Source organism: Hippocampus guttulatus, chromosome 1 (assembly GCF_054856545.1).
Source record: "Hippocampus guttulatus isolate MCC_2025c chromosome 1, RoL_Hgut_1.0, whole genome shotgun sequence".
Taxonomy (NCBI): domain Eukaryota; kingdom Metazoa; phylum Chordata; class Actinopteri; order Syngnathiformes; family Syngnathidae; genus Hippocampus; species Hippocampus guttulatus.
This window is the reverse complement of record NC_141261.1, coordinates 22,832,436-22,849,518: the sequence shown is the minus strand read 5'-3', so window position 1 is coordinate 22,849,518 and position 17,083 is coordinate 22,832,436. Positions and strand designations below refer to the sequence as shown.

The window sequence follows — 17,083 nt, the reverse complement described above, 5'->3', positions numbered from 1 at the left end:
ACTACATCTTTAATCCAGAAAAAATAATTGTACTGCTGCAAGTGGACTAATTCCTCAAATAGTGGTCATCCATAATACGAGATGCATTGCCCCAGTTAGTTGCCACGAACATGCTTTCATAATTACCCTAGTTCATAAGCCCCTCGTATTAATGAAATAGTCAAATGATCTTAAACAGAAAGTTATCGGTGATGTTTTTCAGTTTTGTCGAGATGGCGTCTTTGACTGCGTTTCCTGTTGCAATGTGCACCCACGTTTATGTTCAAGGGAGCTTTGTAGGCCGTCTGCTCTGTGATAAACAGTTGTACAAAGTCTTGAGTTGACATTGTCCCTGAAGGCAACACTGCCCTCTTCAGCCACCATCCTCATCCCTCAGGTGGTGCCGGTGTCCTATGTGCGCTTTAGTACCAGTCCAGCGTTACATACGTACACCAAGGAGAGCCTGAAAGCCCTCCCTTTGGGCATAGTCCTCACCTTCACCGTTTATTTTCACGCCAGCACTGGAGAGGTCTTGCACAGCTCCAACAGCCATCTCACCTTCTCCACTAACAGGTCAGTTTCCACTCTCCCTGTCGGTGCTCGTGAATGTTTTTGCGCTTGTCGCTGAGGAGTGGTGCGCCAAAAGCCACAAGTCGCTCAAACGTGTTTGCTTGATGATTCCGTTGTACGATGCCAAGTGCCAACAACTTTGGATAATTAACATAATTATTTCTTTCCAAATGTCATTAAGCATAACAGTTAATTAATGACATAAATTCACTTACCGGTAGTTGAATTGTCACTCTCGATCTTAAATGTCATTCACCGCACCGAGCGAGACCATGCACACTTGCAGGCCAGGTGTGGTCGGATTTGATCTTGCACAAATGCTTCTGCATCTCTGCGCTGCGTTTGAGGGGACTCTGCGCCTTGCTCAAGTGCACAGGCTCCGATAACAGGCAGGATGCAAACTCGTGTCTCGCAAAACAAGTCTTTTTGTTTTTTGTGTTTTCACAGCAGACTGAGCTTCTGTCGCCCCAATCTGTTCCCTAATTTAGCCAGTATTCAAAGAATCATGCCAATTACATTTTTAAAACATGGTTGATCATCATGAGTCTGTTTGATCTGATTGATACCTTGCTACCTTTTATTTGAAAAAACAAAACAAAAAGGACCAACAAAAATTAATTGCTGATGTTTGCTTTCCAATGTACAAGCAGATGTTTCCACAAAGATTTTGAGTCTGCTTTAATGGAGGACAATAAAAATCGGAGAATATTTTAACCTGTTCGGTCTGAAATTCTGAGGTCTTGGACAATCTAAATTTAAACAAGGTCTCCAAACAATTAGTTGGTTTTCAAAAATAATTTTCACTTCATTTGATAATCGACCAGTTGTCGATTAATCATTACGCCATCTCCATGTATAATTTCCAAAAGGCAATCAAGCCAAAATACTGACAATTCAATGCTGGAGCTGTGAGCAGTTAGAAATTTCTCACACAAATTCTAACAAGGCTCTGTGTGTAATGAAGTCGGCAAATCAACATTTCAACACTGCCAATATGGTTTGGATTCATGAGGCTTGTAATTCACTACGTTAATTTACGAGGCTGTTCCCTCTCCATGGTTTCAAACACAAGGAGTTCAGTTGTGGTGTGAGTGACTTCAATGAGTGGGAGTGTTTGGCACGGAAGGAAAGTCTCCTCATCGTTCTTCGCGACAAATGAATTCTGTTACAGTGCACTCAAGGTGCTGACATTCACTTTGAGGGGAAACCAATCAAAATCGGTGTCATACAAGGCTGAGACTCCACGGACAAAAATAATAGGCTGTGTTTAATTGTTCTAAAATCTCCACGAGAAACTCGGATTTGACAGGTACATGTAGTTCAGCTGGGAGTGCGATGCTCTTTCGGTGGACGCAAACAGCAACACCTGTTTAGGAAAAAATACCTGCAAAATTGAAACACTTCGCTGCTTGTTTATTTTCAAATACTTGTATTATTGGCCACAGCATTTGGTCGGATTTTCGATTTGAGATTACCAATGGAAGATTTATATGCCAAATACAATCGACAGCAGCAGTTTTTTGAGCTTTGTTATGCTTCATATGCAAACTGCTTCTCAAATCAGAGCACCAATACGAACATCGTGTCGAAATATGCTGCTGTATCTGCTTTATCACCAGTATAATCATGGCTTTCTTTCTTTCCGTGCGTTAAATTTGAATCATGGTTAATGGTCAAAAAAGCAAAAGAAATATTTGGACACGCCAGCACAGTTTTTTAATGGCTGTTTTGTTTCTGGCTGTCAGGGATGATCTGGTGCAGGTCGAGTTTGGGCCCAGTAACCATACTGTGACAGTCCGGACCGTCAAAACAGGTTTCACGCTGCTGTCTGTACACGACAGTCAGAATCCTGTTGTGGCAGACGCCATTCCACTTCCTGTGGAGCATGCCATTCAGCCAGAAGAGGCCCAGAGGCTGGTGGTGGGAGACGTCATTTGCTTCACTGCTCAACTGGACAGGCAGGACGGTGAGAAATATGTGTACAGTATATAATTATCTCAAGCCCCCTGAATAGTTTTAGTTTCATCATCTCGGGCAATTTTTTCAATCTCCTTTTCTCTGCAGGAGGCCACGGTATTTGGAGCTCCTCAGCCAATGCCGTACTCCAGGTCGACTCCCAAACTGGTGCGGCTGTAATAATAAAAATAATAATACATTTTATTTGTGGGCGCCTTTCTAGAAACTCAAGGACACCTTACAACAAGCAGTTAAAATCACAAACACAATGTTAAAAACAGCATCAAATAAAATAAGAAAAAATACAACAAAAAATAAATAAATAAAAATAATGGCTTTATGGTCGGAGTGAGTAGGCTTGTCTAAACAGATGTGTTTTGAGGCTGGATTTGAAATGTGTTAATGAGTCCGTATTACGAAGGTCAGCGGGGAGTGTGTTCCAGAGTTGGGGAGCAGAGCGACTGAAGGCTCTGTAGCCAGAAACTCTGGGGCAGCGACTGTGTACTATGAGATACCTGGTGTTTTGAAAACATACAGAGAGGTAAAGTACGTTGACTTGATCCACCATAGCTACTTATTGTAATCCATCTGATAGAATTCACTGAAATACCTCATGCCAAATTCGCAAAATTTATTTCTTTATTGATTGATTGATTATTTTATTTATTTATTCCTTCAGGCCGTCAGTTGTTGTGATGAAAGAGGTAACCGATTCTGTCTTAACAATGCATGGTGAAAATGCATTCTCAGTCATTTCATAAGCCCGTCAATGAAGTGGTATCAGTGTGCTCCCATTTATTTCCCTGGGACGACAATAATCACTCAGCTCAACACATTCAAATAAACTCTTTTTTTTCTGATAAATACAGTGTACTGTATTGTGTTTGGATCAAGAGCATACGCAGGTTCATTCATGACTTTGATGTCATTTTAAAAAGAATATATGAACCTGTTTATTTTCAGTTGTGTTACGTTCTGCTTTTAGAAGATTATCAACTGAAATGAGTGGGGGTACTCATGGTATGACACAAAGGTTCAGGGGTACACAAGACAAAAAAAAGTTTAGAACCCTTGCCTTTGTGGTCAAGTGCCTCCTCATCAGATTTTGTCCAATTGCCTGACAATTTTTGTGCATCACTGAATGCAGTCCACTGAGTGTATTTCCCCAAAGATGAATGTCACCTGCATATTTATACAGACACTGTATCTCTTATTTTATGTATTATCAAACCATGAGGTGTTTCCTTTTTTTTTCTTCAAATTTGCATCTGACCCTACCAAAACTGAGAAGGTTGTGATTGCTAATGGTATTCATTGATTGTTTTTCTCCTGAATGTTAGGTTGCGGTGAAATCGGCTACCAACACAGCTGCAAAAGCACAGCAAGCCTTACCAGTGGAAATTGGCAAGCCCAGTGAAGTGTTTCTCACGACCAGAGGACAAGGAGCCAACCTCATCGGTATTGAAAGGACCCAACTTTAGTCAACCTTTTGTCACTACTCATGTCGATAATCACCAAATCACCACACAAAAATAAAAAGTATCACTTCATATGATCAGTATGTAATTAAGCAGGGTCCAAGTACAAAACCATTGGTGTCCCCTGGCTTCATGCAAAAAAGCACACTCTTAAAGCGAATAATATTTTTCATCATTGGACATTAAAACTGTTGCTATTTGTCTACTGATTTTTTTTTGCTTTTCATGACTCAACCCAATAATACAGAGCACTTCATTGAACCTTGTAAGCCACTTGCTCGGGTTAGGAACTAAGCATATGTCAACAACATATATGCACAACACTGCTCTCCGATGTGATCCCTCAGACTTGATGAAATACATGTACCGACTTACCTCAGTTTGCTGTGTGAGCCCTCAGTTTCAAATATTTATCGAACAGTGAAGCGTATTAAATCTCTCACTCAAATCCTTTCTGCACAGCCCCTTCCGCCTTCCCGTCCTTCATCTAATTCATGTAACCACAGTGTTGATTGTCGGCCTTCGCTCATGCCACTGTAATGTATCCTGCAGGAACCTGCTCCTCTTTCCAGACCGAAGCCATTGCGCAGCTGCAGCCAGAAATCTCCGTCGCTTGCCACCTGAGCTTTACCGGCTATGATGTTGATGTCCCTGCAAGCAGCGTCTTTAAAACGCACATCAGCTTTGACACCAGCAGTGGTACGTCTTTTCTGACTTGACATTCCTGTGGAAACAGCCAAAGACCCCCCCCCGCCACGTGGGTTTGTCATGAGCTGGAGAATGCATTTTTCATCACTCCATTTTTGATTTGTCAGTCTTCATTCATTTTAAATCCCACGATTAATTTCTGGAATATGAAAACAATTCATAACACATCAACGTACATCTTTTTGTACATATAATTATAGGTCTAGTAAATGGCTAATTGTTGTGCCATTATTTTTTTTCTGCTACGGAAACCCAAAGGAGACAAATGTAGTTGTTTCAAAATCTTGACTGCAGCATGTGCAACAAATGTAATGCACTCATTCACTTGAGGTAGGTCTGCTTAAAGTCTAGAATCCGTATCGCCGTGGCCCAAGGAGTGCTTTTAACGTTGCCCATAAAAGGCACCAGGTTGTAAGTATTGAGCTCCAAAGGCTCCCTCATGCGTGAAAGCTTGTTGAATTGTGTTTCGGACCCCTCGGTGGGAATCCGCAGCCTGGTCAAGGAGGCACCCACTTTGCTCATTCCAACGGAGTGCTGATGGGAACATGTGACCAAATTACTTTTCATCAAGAAATTCAGAGATGAGAGCAGAACAGAAATTGATGCGCTTTCTAATGTATTATGTTGCCACTTGGAGGGGAGGATTATAACGGCCTTTTTTTAAACTGTCATTTGTTTATGCTAACACATTGTTTGTCATCATTCTGTCACCCTCAGCCTCCCGTTTCCCTTTTGTCCTTGCCATAGGTTTATACACCTGTTCCGTGACCTTGCAGCCAACGGCAGCCCGACTGACCAGAGTTTGCAGCATGTCCATGAGTAACCTGCTGGTGAAGGCTGCCCTGGAGGGCAGCGCCTTCTCAGGGAAGCAGGTCAGCGCCACCGCCGGCCTGTACTCAGACCTGACAGAGCTGACGCTCTCAAACCTGCGTCCAACTGCGGAGCTCACAGTCTTTGTTCCAGCTGCTGCCCAAGCAGACATGGAGGTCAGAGGCAATCGTGGTTTTCAGAAAAATAACGATGCCCTGGTCTGTGTGAGGAAATCGAATCGAGTGAAATATCTTTGTTTTTCTTAGGTGGTCACCAGTTCTCCACTCATCAGTATTCAAAAGGCCGAGGCAAAATGCGACTCCCCAAGTCTGTCAAAGTACACCATCGGGGCTTTGGACCTCCGAGCAGCCGGCTCTGCTTCAATTACCTTCAGCAGTGCCTCCTTGGGTCAGAGTCTCATCATCCCGGTCACTTTGATACACGTGGCTGATTCCGATGCAGACCTGTAAGGTCAGTAAGTTTTCCTCTGCGAGTTCATGGCTAAGGTTGCCTCTTAAAAATGTTTGACGCAGAGGAATACCTCAATTTGTTGTCAATAGTATTTGACTCGCACAAGCAAATTCTGAACTATATTGTTTAATGACATAGTTGTGTGCTTCCCTTGCTACTTGTGCTGCCTCTGAGTGACGAACTGCTGTTGTCAAGCCAAGAGATTCCAAGTGTGCCGGTTGGGCCTTTTTTTTGAAGTGTACTATTTTTGTGTTTGACTGAATAAACATGCATTCTGGGCACCCTGCAGCTGTGTACATTGGAAATAACTCACAAGCTGCTTGCATGAGGCTGCTTTTGATTGTATACTCAAATCTCAGTTCAAATGTAAACAAATGCAAATCCCCCAAATTAGGTCGTAGATTAGGGGTGCCCATTACGTCGATCCTGATCGACCGGTGGATCTAGGACTGGTCCGAATTAGATCCGAAAAGTGTAGAGGAGAAAAAACAAAAACAAAAACATTGTGCGTCTTTGTATGTGTTAATAATATATTTTTTGTGTGAATGTACACTGCACCCTAATCATCTTATCAATCTCATTTTCCCCCCAAAATATTTTAAAAATAAAATAAAGCAGGTAAATCTTTTTAACCTACGGAGGCGCGTGACCTACGTCACCGGAAGTGGTTCGCGCTCAGCAGTCTGCAATTGCTGTTTGTGATCGGAGCTGTTGCGCTGTATCTTTTATCGTCATTATTATCATTCAGGTTGCTTAGTGCCCAATTCACCGAGGGCACGGGCAAACAATAGGAGTCTAGAGGGCTGAGGGAAGCACTTTAAAACGGCTCGTGTGAGCTACGATAGTCAACAGGCTGCAAAAGTGCATCGCTTGCTTCCGTGTTTGGCTTCTCATCATGGTGTGTGTGTGTGTGTGTGTGCGCGCGCGTGTGTGTGTGTGTGTGTGTGTGTGTGTGTGTGTGTGTGTGTGTGTGTGTGTGTGTGTGTGCGTGCACGCGCGCGTGCGTGCGCGGTAAGGGGCGATCCCGGGAGGTTGGTTGAACGAAAAGTCGATCTTCGGTCCAAAAACTTTGGGCACCCCTGACGTAGATAAACACCCACTAGAGCAAACCTGGGCAAATTACGGCCCGCGGGCCGGATCCGGCCCGCTGGTCTTTTTAATCCAGCCCGCCGATGGTTGGCACAGTACACAATTAAGGTTCGATGTAAATGATTGTATTCATTTCATTTGGACTTGTAATGACAGGCATTTCAACTCCAGGTGGCGCAGTTATTTGAAGTTGCAGAGCACAAGGAGGGAGGGGGAGACGATACGGAAGCCCGCAGTAGTAGCGCTAAATTAAGTAACTCCGCTCGATACGACGGAATAAGTGTGTCCGCGCCGCTATTTTCAATCATTGATTTCAAAACGACGACATGCAAGTGACTCTTTATTGCAGTAGGTTTTACTGGAATTGCGAACATTTTTACGTCCTGTAGATCATGGCATCCAAACGAAGAGGAACAGTAAGTGAAGTGCATCTGATTAAACGAAGCGGGTTACAAAGTACGAAACATTCAAGAGACGCTTGGAGTCTGAAAGACTCAAATCTTTAAAAAACAAGGAAGCGATTCTTGCTCAGTCCGATTCTGGGTGTTTTCATGCTCAGGGTGAATTGTATGCGGCTCGACGGACAGTGCACACCTTTTTTGTCCAAATTGAAAATGGCCTATTCGCTGTACATCTGGTTAGCAAGTGGGTGGTCCCATCTGGTCCCTCAGATGCACTGATGAAAAACGGTGGCCACCTCCAGCATTTTCGAGGAAAATGCTTTACTTGTAATACGAGGAAACGTTCGTTTATTTGAATGTCCGTCAAGCCATAAGCAATTTACTCTGAGCAGCTCATTGGATGCATTCCACTCTATCTTCTACGGATCTAGCTTTAGTATCTACACACATAGACAGTGAGGTCCCTCTTGGCCAATCGGAGGCCAGGATGATGCTCGGTAAGCCACTAGCAGGGCAGCTATGAGGATGTTGCGTTCAGGAAACTCGCAGCTGTGACCGAAATAAACATCGTTCACTATGTAAACCAGTGTGGTGGTTGCTGTTGCCGATTCCGAACGAAGCAGTAGAGGTCGCTGTTGGATTAGACTTCGTTGTAGTGAATGTCTTCGCGAGGCTGGAGCAGAGAAAATGATTTCGTATCACGCAACAGGGGTTTTTTCGTCATATGGGGGGGGGGGCAGTAGAATGGGAATGGTGTTAAAGCATGAAGATTTTTTCACATTAGGGGGTATTTTCGCCCATGTACCTGTAGGTTTCGTTCGAGAGGAGTTTCACTGTACTGACTTTTGGCAGCTGGCAAATGCTTTTGATGTATGATCTCTGGTGGAAAGAAGGTGGGGGTTTTGCATAGAAAGTCACCACAATTAGGAAAAGGGGAATTTGGATGCTCGTTGGAGCTGTAATTTGAGTATATAAAATTCACCCCTGAGTACAAGTCGCAGCCAAACTATGAAAAAAAAGTGTGACTGATAGTCTGAAAAATATGGTATTCATGGGTATGAGGTTCCAAATAAATTGGTTAAAAGCTGTTGAGCAAGGAATGGTGGCCAGGGGGATGGTTGAGCACAAGCCCCTCTTCCATTTGATGCCCTTTAGGCCATGTCTAATTTGTGTGTTGTGAGTGAAATGCCACAGATGCCAAGTGTTCTCATTTGTCCGCACTTTGTGACGGGCAGCTGCCACGCTGTATGTTCCGAAAGGAGGCGAGTTGCATCTTCAGCCAGAGCAGGTGAAGTCAGCCCACGTGTTTTTCTCCACGGCTCCTTCGGGTATGCAGTGAGTAAGAATTAAGTTTGATACTAAAATGTTGGTAATCATCAGAATATAGTCAGTCGTTCTACTGAGTCACACAGACCATTTTCTCATCCGCTTATCCTCCAAGCGGGCATGCTGTAGCCTATCCCAGCTGTCTTCGGGCAGTAGGCGGGGGACACCCTGAACTGGTTGCCAGCCAATCGCAGGGCACACATAGACAAACCATCAGTCGCACTCACACTCACATCTAGGGACAATTTAGAGTGCTCCGTTAACCTGCCATGCGTGTTTTTGGAATGTGGGAGGAAACCGTTGTACCCGGAGAAAACCCACGCAGGCACGCAAACCCCACACAGGAAGGCGGGAAGTGAACCCTGCACCTCTGCACCGTGAGGCCGACGTGCTCACCAGTCGAACACCGTGTCGCCTTGTCAACAGATCAGGAGTAGCGTTAATCGTCATGGATTGCATTCCTTATGTTTCATCAAGAAGGCTGGCTCATTTATATTGTTTGATCGGAATGTCTTAGCACAGAAGTCAATTTCATCTGTGCTTTATGTGGAACATTTGACAATAAAGTTGTACTGAACTTGATTTGAATTAGATCAGGGCAGCTATTGTGTTGTCATTGATGAGAAACTAATTTTAACAGATGAGGACCTCTCAATTTTTTCTTGGCTACAAATTTGTATTGTTGGCCACAAATTAATATTTTGCACACATTATATTGATACTGTGACCACTGTTTATTTTTCTCCATGTCATATTAGGGCAGTAACACAGAAGCCATTTCAGTTATACTCTTTACAGACAACACAGTACAGTGACTTTCATAATAAAATATGTTTCTGTTCTTCTTCCGTGTACTCCCTTTTAATTTTGAGCGGGCTTCCCCTCCAAAGGTTTCTACATGTGACAGCTGTACAAGGTCTGGTTCAATTTTCCTGACAAATATTATTTAGGGCTTTGGGTGCAAGGAGTGTTTCGTCTTACCGACAACACTTTGCTTGTGGTGGAACCTGCCAACTTAGGTTAGTTCAGTCACTCCTGCTTACTTTTGTTTTGAAAGAGAAAAGTGAGTGCGAAAAGTCTTTTTCAAAACTGTGTGTTTGATTTCGGCTTTAAAATTCATCCTGGAAGCAATTGGGTTCTGGAAATGGGTTGAGACTATGATATCCTAATTGAAGTACTCAATAAATCTGGCAACAAGCTGTACTGGTCTGATGTAAGTAAACCTCAGTCGAAGAGCACCTGTCGATGACACTGTCACAGTAAAATGAATCCTGTTGATGAACTAGTACATGAAAGAGGTTTGGAGTGATTGGAAAAATAGTTCCCTATGTCAAATCCTTTTGAAAGAACAGAATATGGGTGCTTTTTCAGAAAGAGATTACCTCATCATCTCACATGGTTACAATTTGATCTGTCTCTTATGGACGAGATCCTGGAGCTTGGAAGAAAGGCTGTCTTTTACACAATCATTAGTTAATCACAAATAAGAGTAAATAAATGTAATTTAAATTGTTCACCTGATTTATATATGCAAAAAAGGTTCATGAAAGACACTGGTGGGGCACTGGTATTCTATTCTGGCATTGTGCGTCAGTAAAATCTTTCTGGTGTCACCTATGTATTTTTGTGACAAGTTTTATTGAAAAATAACCTTTGGTTAATTTTAGAAGAATGCACATTTTGGTTTTGCTGGGGTGGGGTGGGCTGAGCGAAAATCAAATGTGTAATCGGCTTGCCTTGAATCTTAGTATTTTTGCATACACATTGAATGTCTGTCATATTAGTTATTAGCCCCCTGGCGCTAAGTTCTTTATGTCTGTGCAAATATGAAACGTGGCTGACTTTGTTCTTTGTTGTACATTGAAAATGTGAAATGAAGTTATGAAGAACTGTTTCCGTTCGTAACTTCCGGCTCCATCCTCAACAGCGGGAAAAATAACGGACTGAAAGAAAAAGAGTGAATGACATCCATTCATCCATTTTCAACAACGGTTATCCTGAACGGTTTCGCTGGGAGTTGCTGGAGCCTATCCGAACTGAGTTCGGGCGGAAAGCAGACTGCACTCTGGTGGTCGCAAGTCAGTTGCAGGGCACATGAAGCGACTCTTCGCATCCACATGCACACCGTCACCGAGTCGGAACCGATCCTACGCTAAGACGCCAACAAGTCAGGCGAGTGGACCACCACACGGGCAAATATAAAAAGGTGAAATGTAGTTTTGACATCCAGCCGCTATAATAGCATAATTAGCCGTGGCCATTTTCATACAGATTTCATTCACAGCGCGTAGTGGACTGGGAACAAAACTAGGAGGGTGTTAGTTGTTACAATCGCTGCGTCATCGAAGCGCTCTTTTATTTTCTGTGCGTTCTTCCCTTTGTTGCGAAGGAGCAAAAAGTGAACGCGGAAATTCGAAATTCACAAACGAGATCGGAAATGCGTCACGAATCCGATTGCCATATTCCATGACGGGATGCCAGCTATGTGATAACGATTGTTTCTGCTCACATATGACACACTTTCAAATTCAGCTCACAGCTTTACTGTGACCACCTTTCATACATAAAGCAAAGTTATTGATGTTGCTTTTCTACCTCCTCTTTTGGCAGAATATCCGAATCGATTCTGTTTTCCCTCTGGAATTCTTTGACATTTTGCACTCTTCCCTGAATGGATCTTACCATAGGGTCAAAGCTATCAAAGATGGCTCGAGTGTCTTTGATGCTACTTTGACAGCTGTTGAGGATGAAGTAAGTTTGATTTATACTTGTTCACATTTCAAAATGACAATAATCTTTAGTTAATCCCGAAAAAATGTCGTCAACTTGATCAGTGACTGTGCCCTCTCTTCTGCTTCTCGAAGGATGGGGTCCATCCACTCGCTAAACCAGTCCACAATGAACAGAATGTGGAAATCTATAAACCTATTGTTCTCAGTCCAAGTATTCTCACATTCCCATGGCAACCCAAGGTCGGACCTTATCAGTACACAATTAAGGTATAATTCATTTGGATGAGCAAGACGATGACTGAGTTGTAAGCAAAGGTGTGTTTTTTATTTCTCATACTGTTCCATTCAATGTCATTGAGAGGTTCTTGCTCTTTGCTTTGGATAGGCAACAGGCGGCAGTGGAAATTTCAGATGGTCCTCGTCCAACCCAAATGTGGCCACAGTGACTGTGAAAGGCGTGATGACGACAGTCAGTGACATTGGTGTCAGCGTCGTGAAAGCACAGGATATGCGCAAACAACTCCAATTCGGAGAGATGAAGGTATGGTGACTGACAGCATCATTGATAATGTCTGGCATTTACTCTTCAGCCAATTTAATTCAGAATTATGAATCTATAGTTGTTAAATGATGATGCATGGCATGCAGGTGATTCATCACCTTTTGCCACACACAACGTTGGCGCATATCGGCTCTCAACTACGTTGCGATTTTTCTGCAGCAGTTATCGCATGCATTTTTTTTGGGGGGGGGGTTGTGGGGGCAACTTGTATATAATGCTAATATAATGTAATGCAGTACAATCGCAACTTAACAATATTACAAATCAAAAGCTATTCTCCATCTTGAATATTTAAATGATTGTTTAAGAACATTGTGCAATGGTAATCAGAGTGCCCCTTTCTGCTTTGAAAATGGCGCCCGAATAGGCAGCCGCCGGCAAGTGCTCTTCAAGAGCCATGCGTTTTTTGTTGTTTTTGTCTTTTGTTTTGTCACATGGTATTGTTACGTCGTGTGGACCTGATGTGGATTGTTTTTCAGCATTTTTGGCCATGATATTCGTCAAAGAAGAAGAATTTGTGCTTGGTGGTTGCGCCTTTTTGGCAGCACACATGTACCAGCACTGATTTTGATTGGGAGGAATGTTGGCGCCATCTGACTGTCATTGCTGGACAGCTCCGGGGCGATTGTGTTTTGCGCCTGTAATGGGCAGCATTTTCACAGCCCCGCTTTGTTCAGTGGAAAGGTCGGTGCTGTTGGACAATCTGCGGCTGGATGGATGTAAGGCTTGAGGAGCTGACGATGAGAAGAAAGGAGCGTCAGCGCAGCGCGCCGATGCGTATGTGGAACTGGGAGTTGCGGCTTGGAATTGAAGCTGATTTACAGGGGACATGAGATGAGAGACAATCTCTTTTTCGTTAATGGATGCTGCAGGTTCTTGTTGCTTTCAAACTTAGCTTGTAGCAGACGTGTGCACATTTTTAGCATGACGTCTTGGATCACTGTTGAAAAGGACACTTTGATTTGCTCCTCTTTCATCTATAACTGCTTCAAACAACAAAGTGTATGCAGGAAAAGTGGTTCAGATGTCACGACTGTCTGTGTCTTATGTGTTGTGTTGTATTATTTTGTCATCTTATGTTAACTGTTCTATTGATGGTGGCGCGGGCATCTGCAGCGGCTCCTCTTGTTGTCTGGTTGAGAGGAAAGAAATTTCATCTGTGCTGTATGTTGCACAAACAGCGCATTTGACAATCAAGTTGTACTTGACTTGACCTGACTTGTCTTGAACTGGTCCTTTTAAATTCACATTTTCCACTTTTGTTAGCATCAGCTGTCTTCTATGAAAAGGGCCGCTCAAGCCTGTTATCATTTTGATGTGCAGTACGCTTGTTGTTTTGCTGCTCAGTACCATTGGATATGATGCCAATGATGTGTTACAAACAATCAAAGTATGGCAATGCATAGTCTGGGTCAGGTCTGATAACCCTTTTTTTGTTTGACACGACGGATTGTGATGCTGCCTTCAGTTCACAAAAGGTCACTTGATTTGGCACACAATCGAGCAGTGACATTACCTACCATCCTAAATCAATCTTCCAATGAATCAAGTGACATTTTCTAAGTCTTTAAAAATGTTGTCAATGGATTCAACACCGAAATTTCATGGGAATGAAAAATCCTTGTCACAATATCCAAAAATGAGCCAAGGAATATGAATTATTTGCAAAGTAACCGTGTTTTAATTACAAATGCAAATGATTCATGTTAATGCAGATGTTATTAGAATTGTTTCTTTTTATTAGAGAGTTGAAAGCAAAACTGTTTGGCGGCATCCAGTTTTAACAATGCACTAACTCACTCACTTCACTGGACACTCTGCGTTTTTGCCGACAGCAATTTTATAATGTATTAATCTGACATGTGCAGTATCCGATTTATTGAAAAATGTGTAGGATATTTTTCTTTATCTTAAAAAAAAAAGAACTCTTTTCCATTTTTGGGGCTGTCAAGGTTGTCAGTCCAATTACTTTGTGATGTTGTGTACACCTTGATCCCCAACTTTGACACTGATGTCTTTGAATATATTCATTCCCTTAGGTATACGTCGTTGAACCCGTGGCAATGGACTTTGCTCCCTGTCGAGTGGAAGCCCGAGTGGGCACGATTCTGGAACTACCTCTCAGAATATTTGGCCTGTTGGAGGAAGAGGGGATGGAGCTTGTCATGTTAAGTGACTGCTCCCACTTTGACCTGCAGGCTGATGAGGAAAACCAAGGCGTCTTTCAGCAGCTTGAAGGTGAGTCTGCAAATGGATTCTGATGTGTAGCAGCTGCTTCAATGCAAAAAAGATAATTTTCTCCTCATGTTGCCATTTGCCTCACTCATCGGAGAATTGCCATCAAGTGAAGGTCACTCACGAATAGATGCTCATTTGTTGATCGTCCTGTTTTGGACAGTTTGTCATTGGGAGCTACAACTGGTCACAAGTTGTCGAGCTGGAGTAGACCACTTCAGTATTTCATGTGTTTGAGGGTAAAAGTGCCGTCTATTTTGCTTCTTCTTATATTCATTGACTGAAGCAGTAAGGCCAGCAATACATAAATTCTACATCAACCATCTGTTGTGTTTTGGGTGGGACCCATTTATGGGGCTTGTTGAACATTGAAACAATGAATCTCTTCAAATTTCCATTTCAGATTCACTTCACTCTCCAATTGCTAATTGAAAAAGTACACTAGGAAAAAAAAGTAGTCTTTTGTTTTTTGGTGAACAATGACGGATATTTGCATTCCTCTCTCCCCCAAACACCTCTGTTTCTGCCTTGCAGGTCGTCTGTCTCCCGGCGAAGGCCACTGCAGTGGATTGATGGCCAAAGCCCTGACCCCAGGCTATACCAGGCTCTTGGTCAGCTACACCCATGGCAATGTTCACCTCAGTGCAAAGATCACCATTGCAGCTTATCTTCCCCTCGGCGTGAGTCTGAAAACATAATTTAGACTTAGTGAGTCTTGACTAGGGCGGCCCGGTAGTCCGGTGGTTAGCACGTCGACTTCACAGTGCAGAGGTACCGGGTTCAATTTCAGCTCCGGCCTCCCTGTGTGGAGTTTGCATGTTCTCCCCGGGCCTGCGTGGGTTTTCTCCGGGTACTCCGGTTTCCTCCCACATTCCAAAAACATGCATGGCAGGCTGATTGAACGCTCTAAATTGTCCCTCGGTGTGAATGTGAGCGTGGATGGTTGTTCGTCTCTGTGTGCCCTGCGATTGGCTGGCAACCGATTCAGGGTGTCCCCCGCCTACTGCCCGAAGACAGCTGGGATAGGCTCCAGCACCCCCCGCGACCCTAATGAGGATCAAGCGGTTTGGAAAATGGATGGATGGATGGAGTCTTGACTAGTCTCAAAACTAATAATTTCCTTGTGGGCGTTTTTGTCCATGAACAGCGACGCTGACCTCAATCACAATATAAGCAATTTTATATCCCAATAACGATACACAGTAATCGCTCGTTTTTCACCGTTAATGGGTAACAGAGCGGGAGGTAAAAACCATGAGGTAGCTCCCCCCCCCCCAACCACCAAGAATTTTCGTATACAGTAAATATTCTCTAGTACGGACTCGTGTTTGCGCTGTCCAATTTGTCCTGATAACAGAAATTCCTCATTTGGGAAATGAGCATGGTACATGTCCTTTATGAACCTGCAAGTATGTTGACAAAATGCACGTGTAACAACACAATCAATAAAATACAAAAATATACTGTCCAAAAACTGTTTATATAACAAAAACTGCAATACAGGTGTATCCAAAAAAGATTAAAACAGTAAAATACGTACAGTATTTTAATGTTTATTTTTTTCTGTCTTGGGGAAAAAATGTGTATTTTGGATTGTTTTGTCGGATGCATTCTTTGGTTTATGACAATGTTTGCCTGCGTGTCATACAGTTTTCTTGCTAGTTGCAAGTAAGTGTCCCGTTGATAACCGATGTCTGGTAATACTGAAGGATTTTTGTTGCCATTTGCATTGCTTCCTTGCTGGATGGTGGCTTGTCATCAGGCGTTGAATCGATGCCTTGTTTTTTAAAGTTTCGTAGATTTGCGTCTTTCCGACTCCAAGTGTCTGCTGGATCTTTTTAACTTTGTGTCCAGCCTCGCTCAAACGGATGCATTTCACTCGCTCCGCTCCAGTCGTTACTGTTCTTCTACGTTTCGATGCGATGATCTACACAACGTAAGTGAATAAAGTTAAAATCTTTCGCAATTACAGTAAAACGCACGCCAATAAAAAGTCGCTTACACGTCTTCGTTTCGAATCTGATGAATGAAAACGGCGAAGCGAACACGTTTCTTCGGTCGAGTGGGTGCTGCTTTTAAGCTAGTGCCGCTTTCTCCAGGACGTAAGTGAATAAAGTTAACATCATTCACAATTACAGTAAAACGCACGGCAATAAAAACTCATCTTTGTTTAGAATCTGATGATCGAAAAACGCGAAGTGAAAACTTGTTTCAGCGTTGTGTATTTTCCGTCACATCGGGTGGGCGTTGCATGTATTTAAGCTCCCGCGGCATTACACCTCCATCCGGGTTACGGGTAGTGGAATTTCCGCTTACGCAAGTTCCGGTAACATGTAATATCGTAGTCAAAATGTTAATGCATAGGTTTTTATTCCGGGTGAAGGATGTTCCTTTCCATAGAATTCCGGGGATGGGAATATTTACTGTATGTGTTAGTGGGTACCACCATGTTTAAAATGTATAAACAGTATTTCTACTTTACATATTTGAGACAAGAATTACAACAATGCATACATATATTTCATTAAATCGTTGATTGCCAAACATTATACAGTTTTTAACATTCATCAACAGTGCCTTCTCAGAGAGGCAAAGAGGCTTGTGTTGGCGACGTCGAAGGCAGCTCTCACTTGATTCACTCAGCAGATTCTTCTGCTTGAGGTGCTGATGGTGTAGGTGAGGTTTTTGAATTGGGGAAAAACATGGTGATCGGTCGCGCTGTGATGTTCATCTTGTCTTCTTATAGTTTGAAATAGGTTTAAGATA

General features: G+C 42.9%; 2 protein-coding genes across 2 annotated transcripts in view; both read left to right on the top strand.

Moving 5' to 3' along the window:
• The window catches only part of LOC147211014 (nuclear pore membrane glycoprotein 210-like), a 49,400-nt gene extending 43,200 nt beyond the window's left edge, over positions 1–6,200 (top strand). Inside the window, 8 exon segments of the mRNA XM_086129539.1 lie at positions 377–552; positions 2,295–2,515; positions 2,614–2,673; positions 2,973–3,046; positions 3,846–3,963; positions 4,536–4,682; positions 5,439–5,677; positions 5,768–6,200. Coding sequence (XP_085985665.1) covers positions 377–552; positions 2,295–2,515; positions 2,614–2,673; positions 2,973–3,046; positions 3,846–3,963; positions 4,536–4,682; positions 5,439–5,677; positions 5,768–5,971 — 1,239 coding nt within the window. The 3' untranslated portion in view covers positions 5,972–6,200.
• A 5,035-nt stretch (positions 6,201–11,235) lies between these two features.
• Positions 11,236–17,083, top strand: part of LOC147211013 (nuclear pore membrane glycoprotein 210-like) — a 34,364-nt gene continuing 28,516 nt past the window's right edge. The window contains exons 1-5 of the mRNA XM_086120282.1: positions 11,236–11,539; positions 11,653–11,787; positions 11,906–12,061; positions 14,122–14,320; positions 14,852–14,997. Coding sequence (XP_085976408.1) covers positions 11,369–11,539; positions 11,653–11,787; positions 11,906–12,061; positions 14,122–14,320; positions 14,852–14,997 — 807 coding nt within the window. The 5' untranslated portion in view covers positions 11,236–11,368. The remainder of the gene's footprint in view (positions 11,540–11,652; positions 11,788–11,905; positions 12,062–14,121; positions 14,321–14,851; positions 14,998–17,083) is intronic.